Raw genomic sequence first — 17,597 nt, forward strand, 5'->3', positions numbered from 1 at the left:
CTGTCAGAGTTTTTCGTTATAAAGATTTTTTCCCAATTTGTTGTTTCCCTTCTGATTTTGACTACATTGTTTTTGTTTGTACAAAAGCTTTTTAGTTTAATATAATCAAAACCATTTAATTTACATTTTGTAATTTTCTCTAACTCTTGCTTGGTTTTAAAGTCTTTCCTTTCCCAGAGATCTGACAAGTATACTATTCTGTGTTCACTTAACTTTCCTTCTTGAGCTCTGCCAGTTTCTCCTTTATGAATTTGGATGCTATGCCACTTGGTGCATATATATTGAGCAGTGTTATTTCCTCATTGTTTATACTGCCTTTAATCAGGATGTAATGACCTTCCCTGTCTTTTTTAATCATATCTGTTTTTACTTCGGCTTTGTCAGAAATCATAATAGCCACTCCTGCCTTCTTTTTCTCATTTGACGCCCAAAAGATTTTGCTCAAGCCCTGAACCTTAAACTTGTGTATGTCCAACCGCCTCATATGTGTTTCTTGTAGACAACATATGGTAGGATTTTGGTTTCTAATCCACTCTGCTATTTGCTTCCGTTTTATGGGCGAGTTCATCCCATTCACATTCAGAGTTATAATCATCAGTTGTGCATTTGCTGACATTTTTGTTTCCTCCCCTATTCCTACCCCTTCTCCTTAAACTATTTCCTTTAAAACCAGTGGTTTGCTATTAAGACCCTATCCCTTATCCCCTCCCTTGATTGACTTCCCTTTCTATCCCCTCTCTTATTTCCCTCCCCTTTTTGTTTTTAAGGGCCTTATGAATTCCCTCCCCCTTCTTCTCCCCTCCCTTTTTTTTGACCTCCCCACTCCCCTGTTTCCCTTGATTTATCCCTTCTGACTTTCTCAGAAGGGTTAGATAAGAGTTTTATGTCCCAATGGATAGTATAGCTACTCTTCCCTCTCCGGGTTGATTACACTGAGAGAAAGGTTTGATTATTACCTCTTAATGCTCTCTTCCTCTCCTTCTTATAATAGTATTTGTCCCCTCTCCTTCCCATACCCTCTTTGTGTGTAATAGAATATCCTATTTTTCTTATTCACTCAAGTTTCTCTTGGTGTCCCTTGCTATTCACCCCCTCTTTCCCATCCCCCATGTCATTTTAGATTTTTTAGTGTTCCACCCTCACCCTGTGAATTATTCTTCTGATTACTATAATAGTGGGTACTATAATAGTGAATAGAGTTCACTACAGAGAATTATACATAACATTTCTCTACATAGGAATACATATAATTAGATCTTAATGAGCCCCTTAAAAAGGCAAATTTAAAAATTATAAGTTTTCTTTCTTTCCCCTCTGTTTTTTATTTACCTTTTCATGTTTCTCTCGATTTTTGTGGTTGGATATCAAACTTTCCATTTAGCCCTGGTCTTTTCTGTGCAAATACCTGGAATTCTTCAATTTTGTTGAATGCCCATACTTTCCCCTGGAAATATATAGTCAATTTTGATGGGTAGTTGATCCGTGGTTGCAGGCCCAGCTCTCTTGCCTTTCTGAATATTGTATTCCAAGCCTTGCGGTCTTTTAGCGTGGAGGCTGCCAGATCCTGTGTGATCCTTATTGGTGTTCCTTGATATTTGAATTGTCTCTTTCTGGCTTGTAAGATTTTTTCCTTTGCTTGAAAGCTCTTGAATCTGGCAATTATATTTCTGGCTGTTTTCTTTTCTGGATCGAATGTGGTGGGTGTTCTATGAATCCTTTCAATGTCTATTTTGCCCTCTTGTTGTAGGACTTCAGGGCAATTTTGCTGAATAATTTCCTTTAGTATGGAGTCCAGGTTTCTATTAATTTCTGGTTTTTCTGGAAGACCAATTATTTTCAAATTGTCTCTTCTAGACCGGTTTTCTTGGTCTGTCACCCTCTCATTGAGATATTTCATATTTCCTTCTATTTTTTCAGTCTTTGGCTTTGTTTTATTTGTTCTTGTTGTCTTGCGAGATCATTAGCTTCTAATTGCTCAATTCTAGCCTTTAGGGACTGGTTTTCGGCTCTAAACTTTTCGTTTTCAGCTATGATCTTTTGGTTTTCTTTTTCAATCTGGTTCACTTTGCTCATCAGTTCATTTGATTTCTGAGCCTCACTTTCCAATTGCAAGATTCTACCTTTTAAACTGTTATTTTCTTGCCAGATCTCTTCAATCTTCCTCGGAATCTCAGTTTTGAACTCTTCCATAGCTTGTGACCCATTTTCCTTATTTGAGGAGGGTCCGGATGCTTGTTTGTTCTCCTCCTCTGTTTGCTCGGTTGTCTGGATTTTCTCTGTGTAAAAGTTGTCGAGTGTTAAAGACTTCTTTTTCTTGTTGTTTATCTTTTTCTTCTGAACTTCCTGAGTCTGGGTAGCCATCATTAGCCCAGCAGCTTCTCAGCTTTATCCTTGTGTTTGGGGTCTGTCCGCGCACGGTCTTTTGGCTCCTGAGGTCTGAGTTCTGGTTTTTTCCAAGGTCAAGCCCCCTGGTGGACCCCCTTGTTTGATCCTCTGCCGGAGGTTTCTTTACAAGTCTCAGGGAGCTGCTTCCACAGTCCTATACCCGCCTAAGCTGGTTCCCCACTCAGGGTTTCAGAGCTTTAGCTGGTGGCTGTGTCTGCCTCCACCCACGCCTCCGCCGTTCCTGCGCTTTGCTCCCGCGCTCAGATTTCGCGTGTGTTCTTTGGCTTATTGGGGGTCCCAAATCTTGGTGCTCTTAGGAACAGGCCCTAGAGCTGCCAATGACTTGATGGGTACCCCAAACTTGCTCTATTTCTTTTTAACTGGCTTCGGCGCTATAGGTGGTGTGTGTGGAGGGGGTGGGGGTGGGGTGGCTGCTCAGCCCGCGATTTAGTGAGAGCTATTTCACCCCTTTATAGCATGGAAATGTCCCGATTCCACGTACCTTCCACGCTGCACCCTGTTGTGGGGTTCCTCCGTTCGTCTGGACTTGTTTTTATGTCCCCTTGAGGAGTTTTGTGTGTTTCGGTCAGGAGAGGTTAAGAGCTGCTTTTTTCTCTGCCGCCATCTTAACCCGGAACCCCAAGAGTTTATTTTTATATGATTTGAGATCACACATAAGGTTGGCATGAAAATTCATTCTTAACATACATCTCTTCTTGAAGACAATGGATCAAGTCATAACATCAACTTTGTTACTAACAACTCTTCATTCCCCAGTAACTATCGATATTTTTCAGAGGTATGTTTTGACATGTTTCCCAGGATATAGGGATGTACTGGCCTTTATACGGAAGGCTACTTCTCCAAATTTCATCCATTGTAACGTACCAAATCAGGGATTGGGGGAAAGCTTATTGTTCCTGGTTTCTTATTACTTAAGCTTCTGTATATGGGAATGGAAAATCCAGGTGCAGTTTGTCAGAGTTTAAAATCTTCAACATTAATTCACTATTTGCTGGTTTGTTTTGAAGTGACTTTTAGGGGGGAATTTCTGTATTACTGCATGTAAAGGTGGGAATTTCCTAGGAGTTTGTAGGGGGCCTGTAAGGGCTCTAATAATAATCTATAATCTTCTTCTGTATTTCCTTGGGGCTTAGTGGGGATATTGATCATTAAATGGGGAGTGCTGGTAAGAAAAGAGTCATACAGGGAGACCTGGATGGTACTCCATCCTCCTGTAAATCTTGCCTTGCAGATTCCAGGAAATCATGCGTGACCTTGTCATCCATTGTTAACTTGATGGCCCTCAGCAATTTTTCTCAACTATATGCCAATAAATCTAATGATCTAAGGCAGTGATGGGCAAACTGCGGCTGGTGGGCCAGATGTGGCCCCCTGAAATGTTCTATCAGGCTGCAGGACATTATTCCTAATCTGACTAATACAGTGAATAGGATACAATACAATGAAACTTTGAAAGAGTTGCCTTAGAAACAGACTGACAGATGAGCATTTCCTTTCCTTTGGCCCCTCTTTAAGAAGTTTTCCCATCACTGATCTAAGGGAAATAACTTTCAAAAATATAAACTACCCAGATTAACAAAAGAGGAAATAGAATACTTAACCCCATTATAGAAAAAGAAATTGAACAAAGCATCAAAGAATTCACTAAGAAAAAGGCCCCTTGACTAGAAGGATTCATAAGTAAATTCTACCAAAAATTAAAAAATACAATTAGTTCTAGTACTTCATTAACTATTTGGAAAAAAAGGGGCAGAAAGAATTTTTCCAAATTTCTTTTGCGACAGAAATAGGATATTGATATACCTAAAGGAAGAACTAAAACAGAAAGAAAACTAAACCATTCTCCCTAATGAATATTAGTACAACATTTTAAAATAAAATATTATAGCAAGGTGATTACAGCATTATATCACAAAGACCATACATTGTCACCAGGTGGATTTTATGCCAGGGAATGCAGAGATAATTGAGCATTCGGAAAGGAGATGGTTCAATATTAGGAAAAGTATCAGCATAACTGATAATATTGATAACAAAAACAACAGAAATCATTAGAGTAATTCAGTAGATCCAGAAAAGGCCTTTGACAAAGTAAAACACTCATTCCTTTTAAAAACATTGGAATAAAAGGGGCTTTCCTTAAAGTGATAAAGAGGATAAAAGGAATCTATTTAAAACCATCAGGCAAGCTTTATTTGTAATGGGGACAAATTAGTATCATAACCAGTAAGATCAAGGCTTAAGCAAGGATGCCCATTATCACCATTAGCAATGCTAGAGATATTAATAAGAAATGAAAAAAGAAATTGAAGGATTTAGAATAGGTAATGAGGAAACCAAACTACTATAGTAGAAACTATTACAGTTTGTAGATGATATCATGGTTATAAATAAAGAACCCCAGAGAATCAGTCAAAAAACTGAAAAAATGCCACAAACAAAGATCAATAGCAAGAGATGGAAAAGGAAATTCCATTCAAAATAACTAGAAACAATATAAAATATGTAGGGGTGTTCTTTCCAAAATAAATCTAGCAACTATGTGAACACAGTTACAAAAACACTTCATACAAATAAAGTCAGACCTAAGCAATTGGAAAAATATTAATTGCTCATAGATAGGCCAAACCAACACAATAAAAATGACAATTCTACCTAAACTAATTTACTCATTCAGTGCTATGCTAATAAAACTATCCAAAAATTATTTCCAAGAATTAGAAAAAATAATAAAATTCATATGAAAGACAAAAGGTCAAGAATATCAAGGGAATTAATGAAAAAAGTATGAAGGAAGGAGGTCTAGCTGTATTAGATTTCAAACTACATTATAAAGCAGTACTCATCAAAACAATCTGGTACTGGCTAAGAAATAGAGGATTAATGGACTATATTAGGAAATCAACAGTTGTTAATGACCATGTTAATCTAGTGTTCAATAAGCCCAAAGATACAAGCAATTGGAGGAAGAACTCAATAAGTGACAAAAACTGCTAGGGAAACTAGAAAACAACATGATAGAAACTAGGCATAGACTAACTAGCATCTCACACCATGCACCAAAATAAAATCAAAATGGATACTCTATCTAGAAATAAAGGGTGTTATCATAAACAAATAAGGGGAACACAAAAAAACTTATTTGTCAGATTTATGGTGTTATGAGGGTAATTTGAGGAAAGGTGTTTGGGATAAGGGAATTGAAAGGAGGATGTTGGAGACTTGGTAAATGGATAAATTAGGCTACAGGTAGGCTGGGATTAAAGGAGATTCAGGGTATAATAGGACTGAAGTCAGGAGTATAACACAGAAGGGAAACAGAGATCTTCTTGGGAGAAAGAAGTTAAACTAAACAGACTAACACAGCAGGCTTACAGACTGGGACTTAGATTCAAACACAAGCTGAGGGAAATAGACTAGACTGAAATTAACAAACAGGCTTTAGTTAATTTCACAGGAAGGGACCTATTTTGAAGTAACTCCTTCCTTCAAGATGGATGCCTTAGCTACCCTCTAAGCTCAGAATATGTTGTCTCTTTCCCTCTTCTTCCCTCTTGATAACTAACAGACAAATTACACTAAATAGGACTATTGAAACACAAAATGGTTTATTTGTTTGAAGGATGTTGTTAGGAAGGTGGATTAAAGGAAAGCCCTATCAGTTATCTCAGGAACCTCAGGTGGGGGAAGGGAAGTAAAGATGGAATCTGAATAAGGACCTGCCTTGCTCAGTTTTACAAAATCTATCTAAAGGGAATAAAGGTGATTTGATTAAATTATAAATAATGCTGTCAATTAAATAACTCTTCACAGATTTAATTCCTCTCTAATTTCTCTCCTTATAAACTCCACAGCCACTAAGGTAAGGGAGGGAAGGCAGGGTGGTATTAGGAAAGGAAGATATAAAGGGTCTATCTAAAATAATAATTTCTTAAGTAAATATATCAATGCTAGGCTAAATTTCAATATTGAAGCTAGATAATTCAAGAGCTCGCTCATTGACTTCCTCCCTCCACGGAAGATCCAGTCAACTGCCTCTTTCCTCAAGATTCTAAAAGCCCAACTGCTTTTGGAACTCAGCCAAAGCTAGAAAAAACTATATCCCCCTAATTCTGTACTACAATGGATAAGGAGAGGATTTGTGACAAAATAGGACATAGAGAACATAAGGAAAAATGAAATAGATAATTTTGATGAAACAAAACCAAAGTAACTAACATTAGAAGAGAAACAACAAATTGGGGAAAAAATTAATAGTAGTGTCTTTGACAAAGGTCTTATTTCTCAAATATATAGAACTGAGCCAAATTTATAAGACTACAAAGAATTCTCCATTTGATAAATGGTCGAAGAGTATGAACAGGCAGTTCTCAGAAGAAGAAATTAAAACTATGGTCATAAAAACAATGCTCCAAATCAGTATTGATTAAGGGAAAAAAAAAACTATTCTGATCCTGCCTCACACCTATCAGATTGACTAATGTGATTAAAAAGGTAAATGATAAATGTTGGAGGTGACATGAGAAAATTGGGATACTAATGCACTGTGGGTGGAACCGTGAACTGATATAACCATTCTTGAGAACAATCTGGAACCATGACCAAAGGGCCATAAAACTGCATGCCTTTTGACCCAGTAATACCACAATTGGATCTCTATTCCAAAGAGATGAGAGGTAGGGAAAAGGGATCTACTTGCACAATAATATTTTTAGTAGCTCTCATCATAATAGCAAAGAACTGGAATTTGAGGGGGTGTCCATCAATTGAGGAATGGATGAACAAGTTGTGATATATGGTTGTAATGGAATACTATTTGCTCCGTGAAAAATGACCATTAGGATGAATTCATAAAAACTTGGAGAGACTTATATTTACTGAGGCAAAGCGAAGGAAGCAGAAACAGGAGAACACTGTATACAGTAAAAGAAATGTACAATGATCAACTGTTAAAGACTAAATATACAAGGTCCTAAGATAACTCAGGAGATGATAAAAAATGCAATCCAAAGCCAAAGAAGGAACCATTGGATTTTAATTGCATATCAAAGCATGCCATCTTTCCCTTTATTTCCTTCATGAGTTTTTTATTGTATGTATGATATGACACGGGGAATATAGAACTATATATTGTATAAAAGTACTAGTATAACCTATAACTAACATTTACTGCCTTAAGGAGGGGAAAGGAGAGAGGGAGGGAGAGAATCTTAATTGTAAAATGTCAGAAAGCAATTGTAAAAAATTGTTTCTATTTGTCATAGAAAGTAAAAAAACAAAAACAAAAAATATACATCAATGCAGGCTGATACTACTGTAATTTATATTCTTAAAAGTTGCCTTGTCACATGTATGTGTTAAATGATTATGTGTCAGAGACAACTTGAACTGTCAGGTCTCTTTCTCTTCAAGGCTGATATATTAGATCAAGGTTATCAATACTCCACTGGCTCTTAATATTATAATTATACTTAATAGATTTTTTTTAGCATATAGATTCTTTACTTTAAGATGTGAGACAACTAATTTATTTGCACTTAATATATGAATTAAGGAATGTAGGAAATAAAGATGATTTGGGAAAGTTCTTTTTAATCTTGTGTTTGTTACTTGATGGTGAAAAATCTTCAGCAAGCAAGACTATAAATTTAGACCTGAAAGAGATGAGATTATTCAATCAGATTCCATTTTGGAGATAAGAAATTTGAAAAGCCTCTTCCCCTCCAAAGGTTAATTAGATTACCCAAAGTCACTCAGTTAACAGAACTAGAATTAGCTGTTTGTACTACAATATATTTACTTTTTTCTTTTTTAAATGATTGTATAAAGTAAATAATAGAACTTTCTTACATTTTTTTTCTATTTAATGCTTTGATATACTGTACAAACTAGGAATTCAAATGAATGGGGTAAAACTTGGGATATTTCTAGTTTCAGAGGAAGAGTCAGTCAGGCATTAAACATTTTTTAAGTGCTTTCTATGGACTAGTCACTGTGCTAAGTTCTCGGTATCCAAATAAATGTAAAAGACATCCCTGCTCTTAAGGTGCTCAGGCTAATAGAGATGTATAAACACTAATGTAAAAATAAGCCATGTAAAGATTAAATAGGAAATAAGAGATTTATTAGAATTAAAAGGGATTGGGAAAAGCTTCCTGTAGTACGTTGAATTTTAGCTGGCACTCAAAAGAAGATATTAAGAGCCAGAGATGACCAGGAAAAGAATTCCTGACATGAAAAATAACCCAGGAAATGCCCAGAGCTGGGAGATAACATGACTTATTTGAAAAATAACAGAGGCCAATGTCACTGAATGACAGAATAGAGGGTGATGGGAAGGTATAAGGTATAAGAAGACTAGAAAATTGTCTAGTGGGGCAAGTTATAAAGGGCTTTGAATGCCAAATGAAATTTTCTCTTTGAACCAGGAGGTGTTAGGGAGCTATTGAATTTTTTTATTGGGAGGGTGACATGATCAGGCCTCTGCTTTGGGATGATCACTTTGATATCTGAGTAGAGGATAGACTACAATGGAGCTAGATTTGTGGCATGGGGACCAGCCTGCAAGTTGTTATAATAATAATAATAATAACAATAAATATTAATAATAATAATGTTTTGGTTTTTTAGAGATTTTTTTTTTGCTTGAATGTCTGTTCAGATTCTTATACATCAAATGTTTATGATTTTTAGGGCCCATAAAGAACGAAGATTCCTTTCAGAGCTCATCCAGAGGTTTATATCTGTGCTGAAATCAGTTCCACTTTCTGGTAATTATTTTGTTTTACCCAGCTTGTTTTTGAAATTTCGTCCATATGATTTTATCAAATTTAGTGGATTGTGACTTTCAAATCTACTTTTAGGATAGTTATAATTTCAAGTATTAGAAATATGTAAAATGTGACTATCAAGAAGCATTATCATTTATCTAAATATACACAAAATAGGAGCTTTGCCCAGCTATTCATAATAAGTACTCTGTGGACTAGAATAGAGCTGTTTTTGAGAAATTACCTCTTAGCTTATACCTTGAGCTAGAGAAAGGAGTTTAGGAATGGATATACTCTCTTCCCAAACCTCATTTCCTGAAGAAATAATAAATTAGTGATGCTAGGAAGCATCATAAACTCTAGTCAGTGGAACTTTCTGTAGTTTATTGGTCACTAAATACAAATATATGAGAAAAATTGGTAATTGGAGATTGTTGACAAGGTTACAGATATTTTTGTTATTTTTAGTGTGAGATCAGTAGTTAATATCTAGCAATTGAAATCAACAGAATGGAAATATACCATATTTTTTTGTATGTAATTTAAAGTTAATAGTGTTAATAGTGACATTTTCAAAATAGCTTATTGTTCTGTCAGTTAATATTTATTTAATACTTAATCTGCACTGTGCTAGATAACGGGGATAAAAATACAATGAATTAATGAAACAAACTATTTTTTTTTTCTTTAAAATTTGGCCACACAGCCTGATGTAAGAAAGACGTTCTTCTGGAGCACATAATAGCAACATTGAGTATGCTTAAGATGAACTACTCTGTTTCTGAGGATTTAAGTAGGTTAACTACCAGGAGATTAAAAGTTTACATCATAGTTAACTTAAAGTGATGACCTGTAGAAATTTTCAGCGGTCTCAAAAATTGGGTTTGCTATATATACACACAACCTTTAGCAAGGACTGTCCTCTCTTATCCTTTATAATTCATTCTCCCATTTGCTCTTGATGTAACTCATCTACTCTGAGGAGTAAAAGAAATAATTGGGTTTTAATTTATGCCTTTAATGTCTGCTACTTGAGGTCCTTTAATTCTAAATATTTTTTAGGTCCCATGTGTCAAAGCAAATGTTAATTGACAAGGTTGCACATAAATTTTATGTATGACATTTTCTCACATGAAGTTTTAGACATCAGTTACTGGGCTTCTGCTATATCCTTTACAGATCAAAGTTTGCGGAACACTGAATGTAATAAATTAACCCGTATGTTTAGATGGTGACTCCTCAGGAAAAAAATTCCCTATCAGGGACTTTAAAATTATTTCCCCTTTAATGAACAAAACTTTTGACAGAATAACTTTAGCTAGCAAAATAGTGTATTTGAATAATTTTCTGGCATTTTGTACTTTTGCCCTTAAATGTTATAAAAAAAAAATCACAATTTATTTTAAAATAAGCAGAATGCCTGAGTGGGTGCTTTGGAGAAGAAGAATCTGAAGAGTGTGAAACTGAATAAGAGTTTACAAAATTATTTCTTTAGTTTAGAAATATAAGTAAAAGTTGGTGCTATTATGCACACATGGAATTTGTTTTATTTTTTCATTTCCTGTTCAAGACTCTAGACCTTCTCTAAATCTAGTTTCTTAAGTACAATTGCTATACATTGAATGTGGTGCTAATAGATGAGGGAAAAAAGAGGATTCAAAAATTTTTTAGAACGGGTTGCTTTGTAAGGATAAATAATAGATCTCTTATTTTGAAGTATGTGGTAAGATCTATTGCTTGACTCCTAATCACAACTGGAACAACTTTCTAAACATTCCCTTATCTGAAAAATTATCCAGACATTTTGGTTTCAAAGTGGCTATAAATTTCATAGCAGATTATGAATGACAGAATAAAATGAAAACAATGTTTGTTTCTTCTAGAAACCCTCACTATGGACAAAGTGCATTACTGTGAACGATTTATTGAACTGGTGGTTGATTTAGAGGTAAGACGTCTAAGGTGATCTTTCCATCTAAGAAACCTAGTTGGATCTGTGCTTCTATTTAGTTACTTCAGCTTCACTTTGAGATATTTGTCATTAATGCTTTCAAAATGGAAGAAAGAACAAATTATCAAAATTGGAGTAGAAAGTATCTAGTCCTTGAACTTCTCAGGTGATATCTATACCTATGTCTCTTATGCCCATGTCTGTACTTAGACCATATCTGTTTTTATGTGTAGATGGATCTAGATATTACTTATTCACACATGGCTACTATTTACAGAATAGTACATGATGAATATGGTCATTATAATAGTTGATGTTAAGGAATTTATTTTCTGCCAGGATAATCCAACAAAACATAAGAAGAATGAATATTTCAAAAATTCTTCATGTGGTAGTTAATAATGGCTTATGAAAGCAATTCATGTCTGTCAGGATGGTGATAAGATATTTTTTTATATTAATGAACAATGCTTATTAAATAGCATTAGATTTCTACTTTAGCTGTGGAGAATATGCAAACTTGGTTTCTGTGGCATTTATTCTAGGCTTTGCTCCCTACACGGCGCTGGTTTAACACAGTATTAGATGACTCCCATCTTGTGGTTCACTGTTACCTGTCCAATCTTGTTCATAGAGAAGGAGATGGTCATCTTTTTTCTCAGGTGAGCTGTGACGTACATAAACATAATTTTTTTTATTATTGAGAATTTCTTTATTTTAAATGTTTGAATTCTGGTTTATTTTGCTGTCTTGGACAAAAGTTCCCCACAGAAAGCTTATCCAGTGCTTCATTTGGATGTGGAAGGGTATTGTGAGTTCCAGGAGGCTATCCAGTGAAGTTGTAACCCTGTGAAGCAGTAGATATTGGAAAAGCTTTGAGTGCCATCCCAGTAATAATACTGGCTGTTTGCCAAAGACCAGACTAGCCCACTCTGAAGAGGTTGGTCACCATGAGGTTGCATCTTCATAATGAATATTTATACATTGCAACCCATAAAGTAGAGAAAAGGACAAAATGAGCCTCTGTCTTAATTTGTCCCTTTTCCACTTGTATAATAATTTAAGTGGCAGAAAAATGGGTAGAGGGTGCTAAGAAAAATTCCTAGAATGTCTATAACCTGAGTTAAACTCTGCTTTACATATCAGATCCTTATCCATTGATCAGTGAATTGATAAACCAATAGAAGAACTGAATCATTTCAATATTTATATTCTCAGATGTAAAACCAAAACAAGGGAGTTGCAGCTAAATGGAAGGATGACTCACAAGTCATTTTCATCATATCCCTCGATGCAACAAGAAACATAAAACATAAAAACAAAATAAAAGTATTAACATAAGCAAAAAGACCACAAAGAAAATAATTGCAGTTTAAACATCAACATTTTTATAGAGTGAGGAGGCAGAGAAATTTTATGAAGAACTCAATGAAACTAGTCTTTATACTTTAATGCTAAGCTTCAATGCAAAGGTGGATATAGATTAGGATAGTCAAAGATATATCAGATAATAAGAATTTGAAAAAGAAAAGAGTTAGCTGTTGTCAGCAATACAATAATCAAGGGCAATTCTGAGAAACTTATGACAAAGAATGCTATCCACCTCCAGAGTAAGAACCGTAGGAGTCAAAATACAAGATGAAAGCAAACAATTTTCCAATTGTTTATTTGGATTTATGTTTTGGGGTTTGAGTTTTATAAGATTACTCATTTATAAAAATGAACATTTTGGAAATATGATAATACATATATAACCTAGTTTGAATCACTTGCCAGCACCAGGAGGGGGAAGGGAAAGGAGGGAGGGAGATAAGTTCAATCATATCACACACACACACACACACACACACACACACACACACACACACACACACTAAGAATTATGGAGCATCCAAAGTACAATGGAGACATACACATAGGAGAAACAAATTATAGTATTTTATACAGGAGTTGGATGTCTGGAAAAAGAGGTAAGCTATTCATGTACTGAGTAAGGAATAAAGATGAGGAGTTGGCATGCTGCCTTGTACTCTTGTTATGTAAAGAGACAATAAGGACACTAGGATACAAGATAGCCCTCCCTTCCCCTCTCAGCAGAGGATTATGGGAGGGCATGAATAAGAACTGCAGATAATAATAAAATGTCCTGTACCATTGGAGTGAGTACACAAATCAATGAGGTTATAGTCCCATGAAGTATTGAAATATCTGTCTTATTTAATAGTTAGGCATTCTATAAAGAAAAAAAAATCTCCTTTTTCATACAGAATAGGTTTCTTCCTGGCAAGTTGATTCTAACAACAATAATAGCTAACATTTATATAATACCTATGATGTGCTAAGTACTGTGCTGAATGCTTTAAAATGATTATCTCATTTGATCTTCACAAAAACCCTGAGAAGTTGATGTGATTATTATTTTCCCATTTTATAGGTAAGGAAACAGGCAAACTGTAGTTAAGTGACCTGCCTAAGATCACATTAGTAAATGTCTGAGGTCACCTTTGAACTCATCTTCCTGGCTCTAAGCCCATCCCTATGCATTGTGTGCCATCTCACTTCCCCTCTAGAATGAATATCTGCAAATTGCATGGGGTTTTCCTATTAATTTACATTCTAATTTTAAATCCCTGTTCTGATTCCTGATTTAATTATAGTGCAACAGGAAAGTAGCAGAAGACAGTATACAATGATTTCAAAAGACTTCTGCCATACTCTTCTGTTCCCACTCTTTTAATGATGAAATCACCTGGGAACATTGATATACATTCCCAGGAAAAATGTTGAAAATCACTTCCTCATGTTTTTGTGTGTGTGTTGTTTTTTTTTATAAGATTAACTTGTATCTACCGGTTCTTCCTGTCTTATGGTGGACATAAATCTAATTCATTCCCAACTTTATGATTTTGAGGGTACAAATTTTGCTGTATGATAATCTGTGCTACAAACTTGTGACCTGCTATATTATACAACTAACTAAATAATATCCATCTTGGACCTAGAGTGTGTCATCATTCCCTCATATAACTCTTGTGTTATCTCCTCCAGTGAGCAGCAGCGGTTAGTCAGACTTCATTTTATATATATAATCAATGACCTGAGGTGAAGAATGAACCATATAGAATCTCAGGTATTCCCCATCCCCTCACCAATAAGGAGAGAAATGAAAGAAACATTTCCATTTAGACATCTTGTAATCATCAATTAGCAGGTTCTTTTGTAATTGTGGACAGAGTAAATGGACTCAGCAGTACCCTCTAGTGCAGTGATGAACCTTTTAGAGATTCCATGCCATGCCCCACCCCACCCCGAGGCCAAGTGCTGACCTGTCCCCCACCTTGCCCCAGATGGGGAAGGAGAAAGAGAGGGGAGTGGCCTGGGTGCTCCACTCAGGGAAAGGGAGTAGGTGCTTCCATTGGGCTGCTGGCAGAGGGGTAGGGAGGCCTGCGGAGGGGGAGGGGAGCAGCTCTGCCAGAGTCCCTCTGCTTTTTTTTTCTAATAACCAATTCTGGCATTTGTGCCCATAGAGAGGTCTCTGTGTGCTGTCTTTGGCCCACATGTCATAGGTTTGCCATCATGGTTCTAGTGTTATATTTTTGTAAAGTTTCTTTCATTGAAATATACAATTATTTTCTTTAAGAAATTTTGATGTCTTCGTTTTTGTTTTAGTTTTAGAATTAGTACATGGAGAATTGAATGTGCAGATTAAAATGGACCATTGACAGTGCTTTCATTCAGTTTGGAAAATTAGTCACAAGCTTTCTTTCAATTTGGAACATGTTTTAATTTAATTATCAGTGTTGATTTCAGGGGATTTCTTTTTCAAAATATAGGTACTGCCTGAAGCTAAATAATGGACTTTGTGATAGGGAGTGCTGTTCACAAAAAGCACAATGTTAGCTTTTGCTTTTACCATATGTTCTTATAACATTTCATTAATTTAAATGTATCATTTTAGCTTTTAGATGTACTTAAATTCTACACTGGCTTTGAAATTAATGACCAAACTGGGAATGCTTTGACAGAAAATGAGATGACAACAATTCACTATAATAGAATTACTTCCTTACAGGTAATTTTAATGCATTAGCCATGTGTTGCATATGCCCCAGGTAGTTACTAGTTACTCCTGGTTCATATCTAAAATTTAGGTAGATTTGTTGCTTGTAGTATTAATGGGGGGGAAATTACCTTGCTAGCACTTGAAGGGGGATACTAAATGAATTGAATGTTTTCATCTTAAACCTTTAATATTTCCAAATTTCATGTTTAAAGATGGTGATTTTCTTTCACATTGAGCTTTACCATTACCTCTTCCTTCTCTCTAAATCTTATGGAACAATTTATTAAAAGATTAAATTTATATATTATTTACATAAAAATGTATCAATAAACTTATTCATAAGTAACAAGTTGGACTTTTTTGATTATTTAAAGATACTGGCATTATGTATAGTTTAAATTTTTTTTTACCATGCATTTCTTTTTATTTAAATGTGAAAATAGTAAGTTTTTGAAAGTAAAAAGGTGTTATTGGTACATGAAAATTGTTGGGATTTCTGTTGGTGTTTTTCTAGAGAGCTGCTTTTGCACATTTCCCTGAATTGTATGATTTTGCCCTTTCAAATGTGGCAGCTGTGGATACTCGTGAATCTTTGTTAAAGTTTTTTGGACCTCTTAGGTAAGTCAAAGAAAGAAAATGGTATTTCTATGTAATGTAGTTATTCTACTTTAGAGCCTAAACTTTAATTTAATTTTATTACTTTTAATAGATTATTTTCATTGATTTTGCAAACATTTATTTATTAAGCTACTAGGTTTTGCAAAGCCCCTTTTGTTATTTGTTACTTGGAATTAATCTTTCATTTTTATTGTTTGTAACTTCTCTTTTCCCAAGATTGAGCACTCCTGTATTATAATTTCAATTAGTATATTTATATATCTATATATTTTTATATATATATATATATCATGCATTTTGCCTATTTTGTGGGAATTTTTTTTAAACATTTATTAATATTTATTTTTTAGAAAAGTTAACATGGTTACATAATTCATGCTCTTACTTTCCCCTTCACCCCCCAAGCTCCCCCCCATCCATGTCTGATGCATATTTCCACTGGTTTTAACATGTGTCATTGATCAAGACCTATTTCTAAATTGTTGATAGTTATATTGGTGTGGTAGTTTCGCGTCTACATCCCCAATCATGTCCGCCTCAACCCATGTGTTCAAGCAGTTGTTTTTCTTCTGTTTCCAATCCTTTAGTTCTTTCTCTGAATGTGGGTAGCGTTCTTTTCCATAAGTCCCTCAGAATTGTCTTGGGTCATTGCATTGCTGCTAGTACAGATGTTCATTACATTCTATTTTATCACAGTGTATTGGTCTCTGTGTACAAAGTTCTTCTGGCTCTGCTCCTTTCACTCTTCATCAATTCCTGGAGGTCTTTCCAGTTCACATGGAATTCCTCCAGTTTATTATTCCTTTTAGCACAATAGTATTCCGTCACCAGCATATACCACAATTTGTTCAGCCATTCCCCAATTGAAGGGCATACCCTCCTTTTCCAGTTTTTTGCCACCACAAAAAGTGTGGCTGTAAATATTTTTGTACAAGTCTGTCTATCTATGATCTTTTTGGGGTACAAACCCAACAATGGTATGGCTAGATCAAAGGGCAGGCATTCTTTTATAGCCCTTTGAGCATAGTTCCAAATTGCCATCCAGAATGGTTGGATCAGTTCACAACTCCACCAGCAATGCATTAATGTCCCAGTTTTGCCACATGCCCTCCAGCATTCATTACTCTCCCCTTCTTTCATTTTAGCCAATCTGCTAGTTTGTGAGGTGATACCTCAGAGTTGTTTTGATTTGCATTTCTCTAGATTTAGAACACTTTCTCATGTGCTTATTGATACTTTTGATTTCTTTATCTGAAAATTGCCTATTCATGTCTCTTGCCCATTTATCAACTGGGGAATGGCTTGTTTTTTATACAATTGGTTTAACTCCTTGTACATTTGAGTAATTAGACCCCTGTCAGTTTTTTGTTATAAAGATTTTTTTCCCAATTTGTTGTTTCCCTTCTGATTTTGGCTACATTGTTTTTGTTTGTACAAAAGCTTTTTAGTTTGATATAATCAAAATCATTTATTTTACATTTTGTAATTTTCTCTAACTCTTGCTTGGTTTTAAAATCTTTCTTTTCCCAGAGATATGACTGGGAATTTTTTTAATACCCTTTTTTCCCAACTTCTAACTATAAGGCAGAATTTTCCAGGCCTTATGCTAGCCACAGAATAAAGGTCATAGACAGAGTATGCTGGACCTTCTGTCATTTGTGTTTCTGTGAAAACAGTGCACAGTATAGACATGACAAATATTCATTGAGATTAGTAGAGATCTAATATGCTAAATTTTAAATGCATGGAACACATAATGATAAGAATATCCTCAGGCAGTTATTAA

The 17,597-nt window shown here is 35.1% G+C and overlaps 1 protein-coding gene across 1 annotated transcript in view; it reads left to right on the top strand.

Moving 5' to 3' along the window:
- Nucleotides 1-17,597, top strand: part of AQR (aquarius intron-binding spliceosomal factor) — a 110,568-nt gene that overhangs the window by 25,909 nt on the left and 67,062 nt on the right. Inside the window, exons 9-13 of the mRNA XM_044665141.1 lie at nucleotides 9,103-9,179; nucleotides 11,063-11,127; nucleotides 11,676-11,792; nucleotides 15,089-15,202; nucleotides 15,708-15,811. Coding sequence (XP_044521076.1) covers nucleotides 9,103-9,179; nucleotides 11,063-11,127; nucleotides 11,676-11,792; nucleotides 15,089-15,202; nucleotides 15,708-15,811 — 477 coding nt within the window. The remainder of the gene's footprint in view (nucleotides 1-9,102; nucleotides 9,180-11,062; nucleotides 11,128-11,675; nucleotides 11,793-15,088; nucleotides 15,203-15,707; nucleotides 15,812-17,597) is intronic.

Source organism: Gracilinanus agilis, chromosome 2 (genome assembly GCF_016433145.1).
Source record: "Gracilinanus agilis isolate LMUSP501 chromosome 2, AgileGrace, whole genome shotgun sequence".
NCBI classification, from domain to species: Eukaryota; Metazoa; Chordata; class Mammalia; order Didelphimorphia; family Didelphidae; genus Gracilinanus; species Gracilinanus agilis.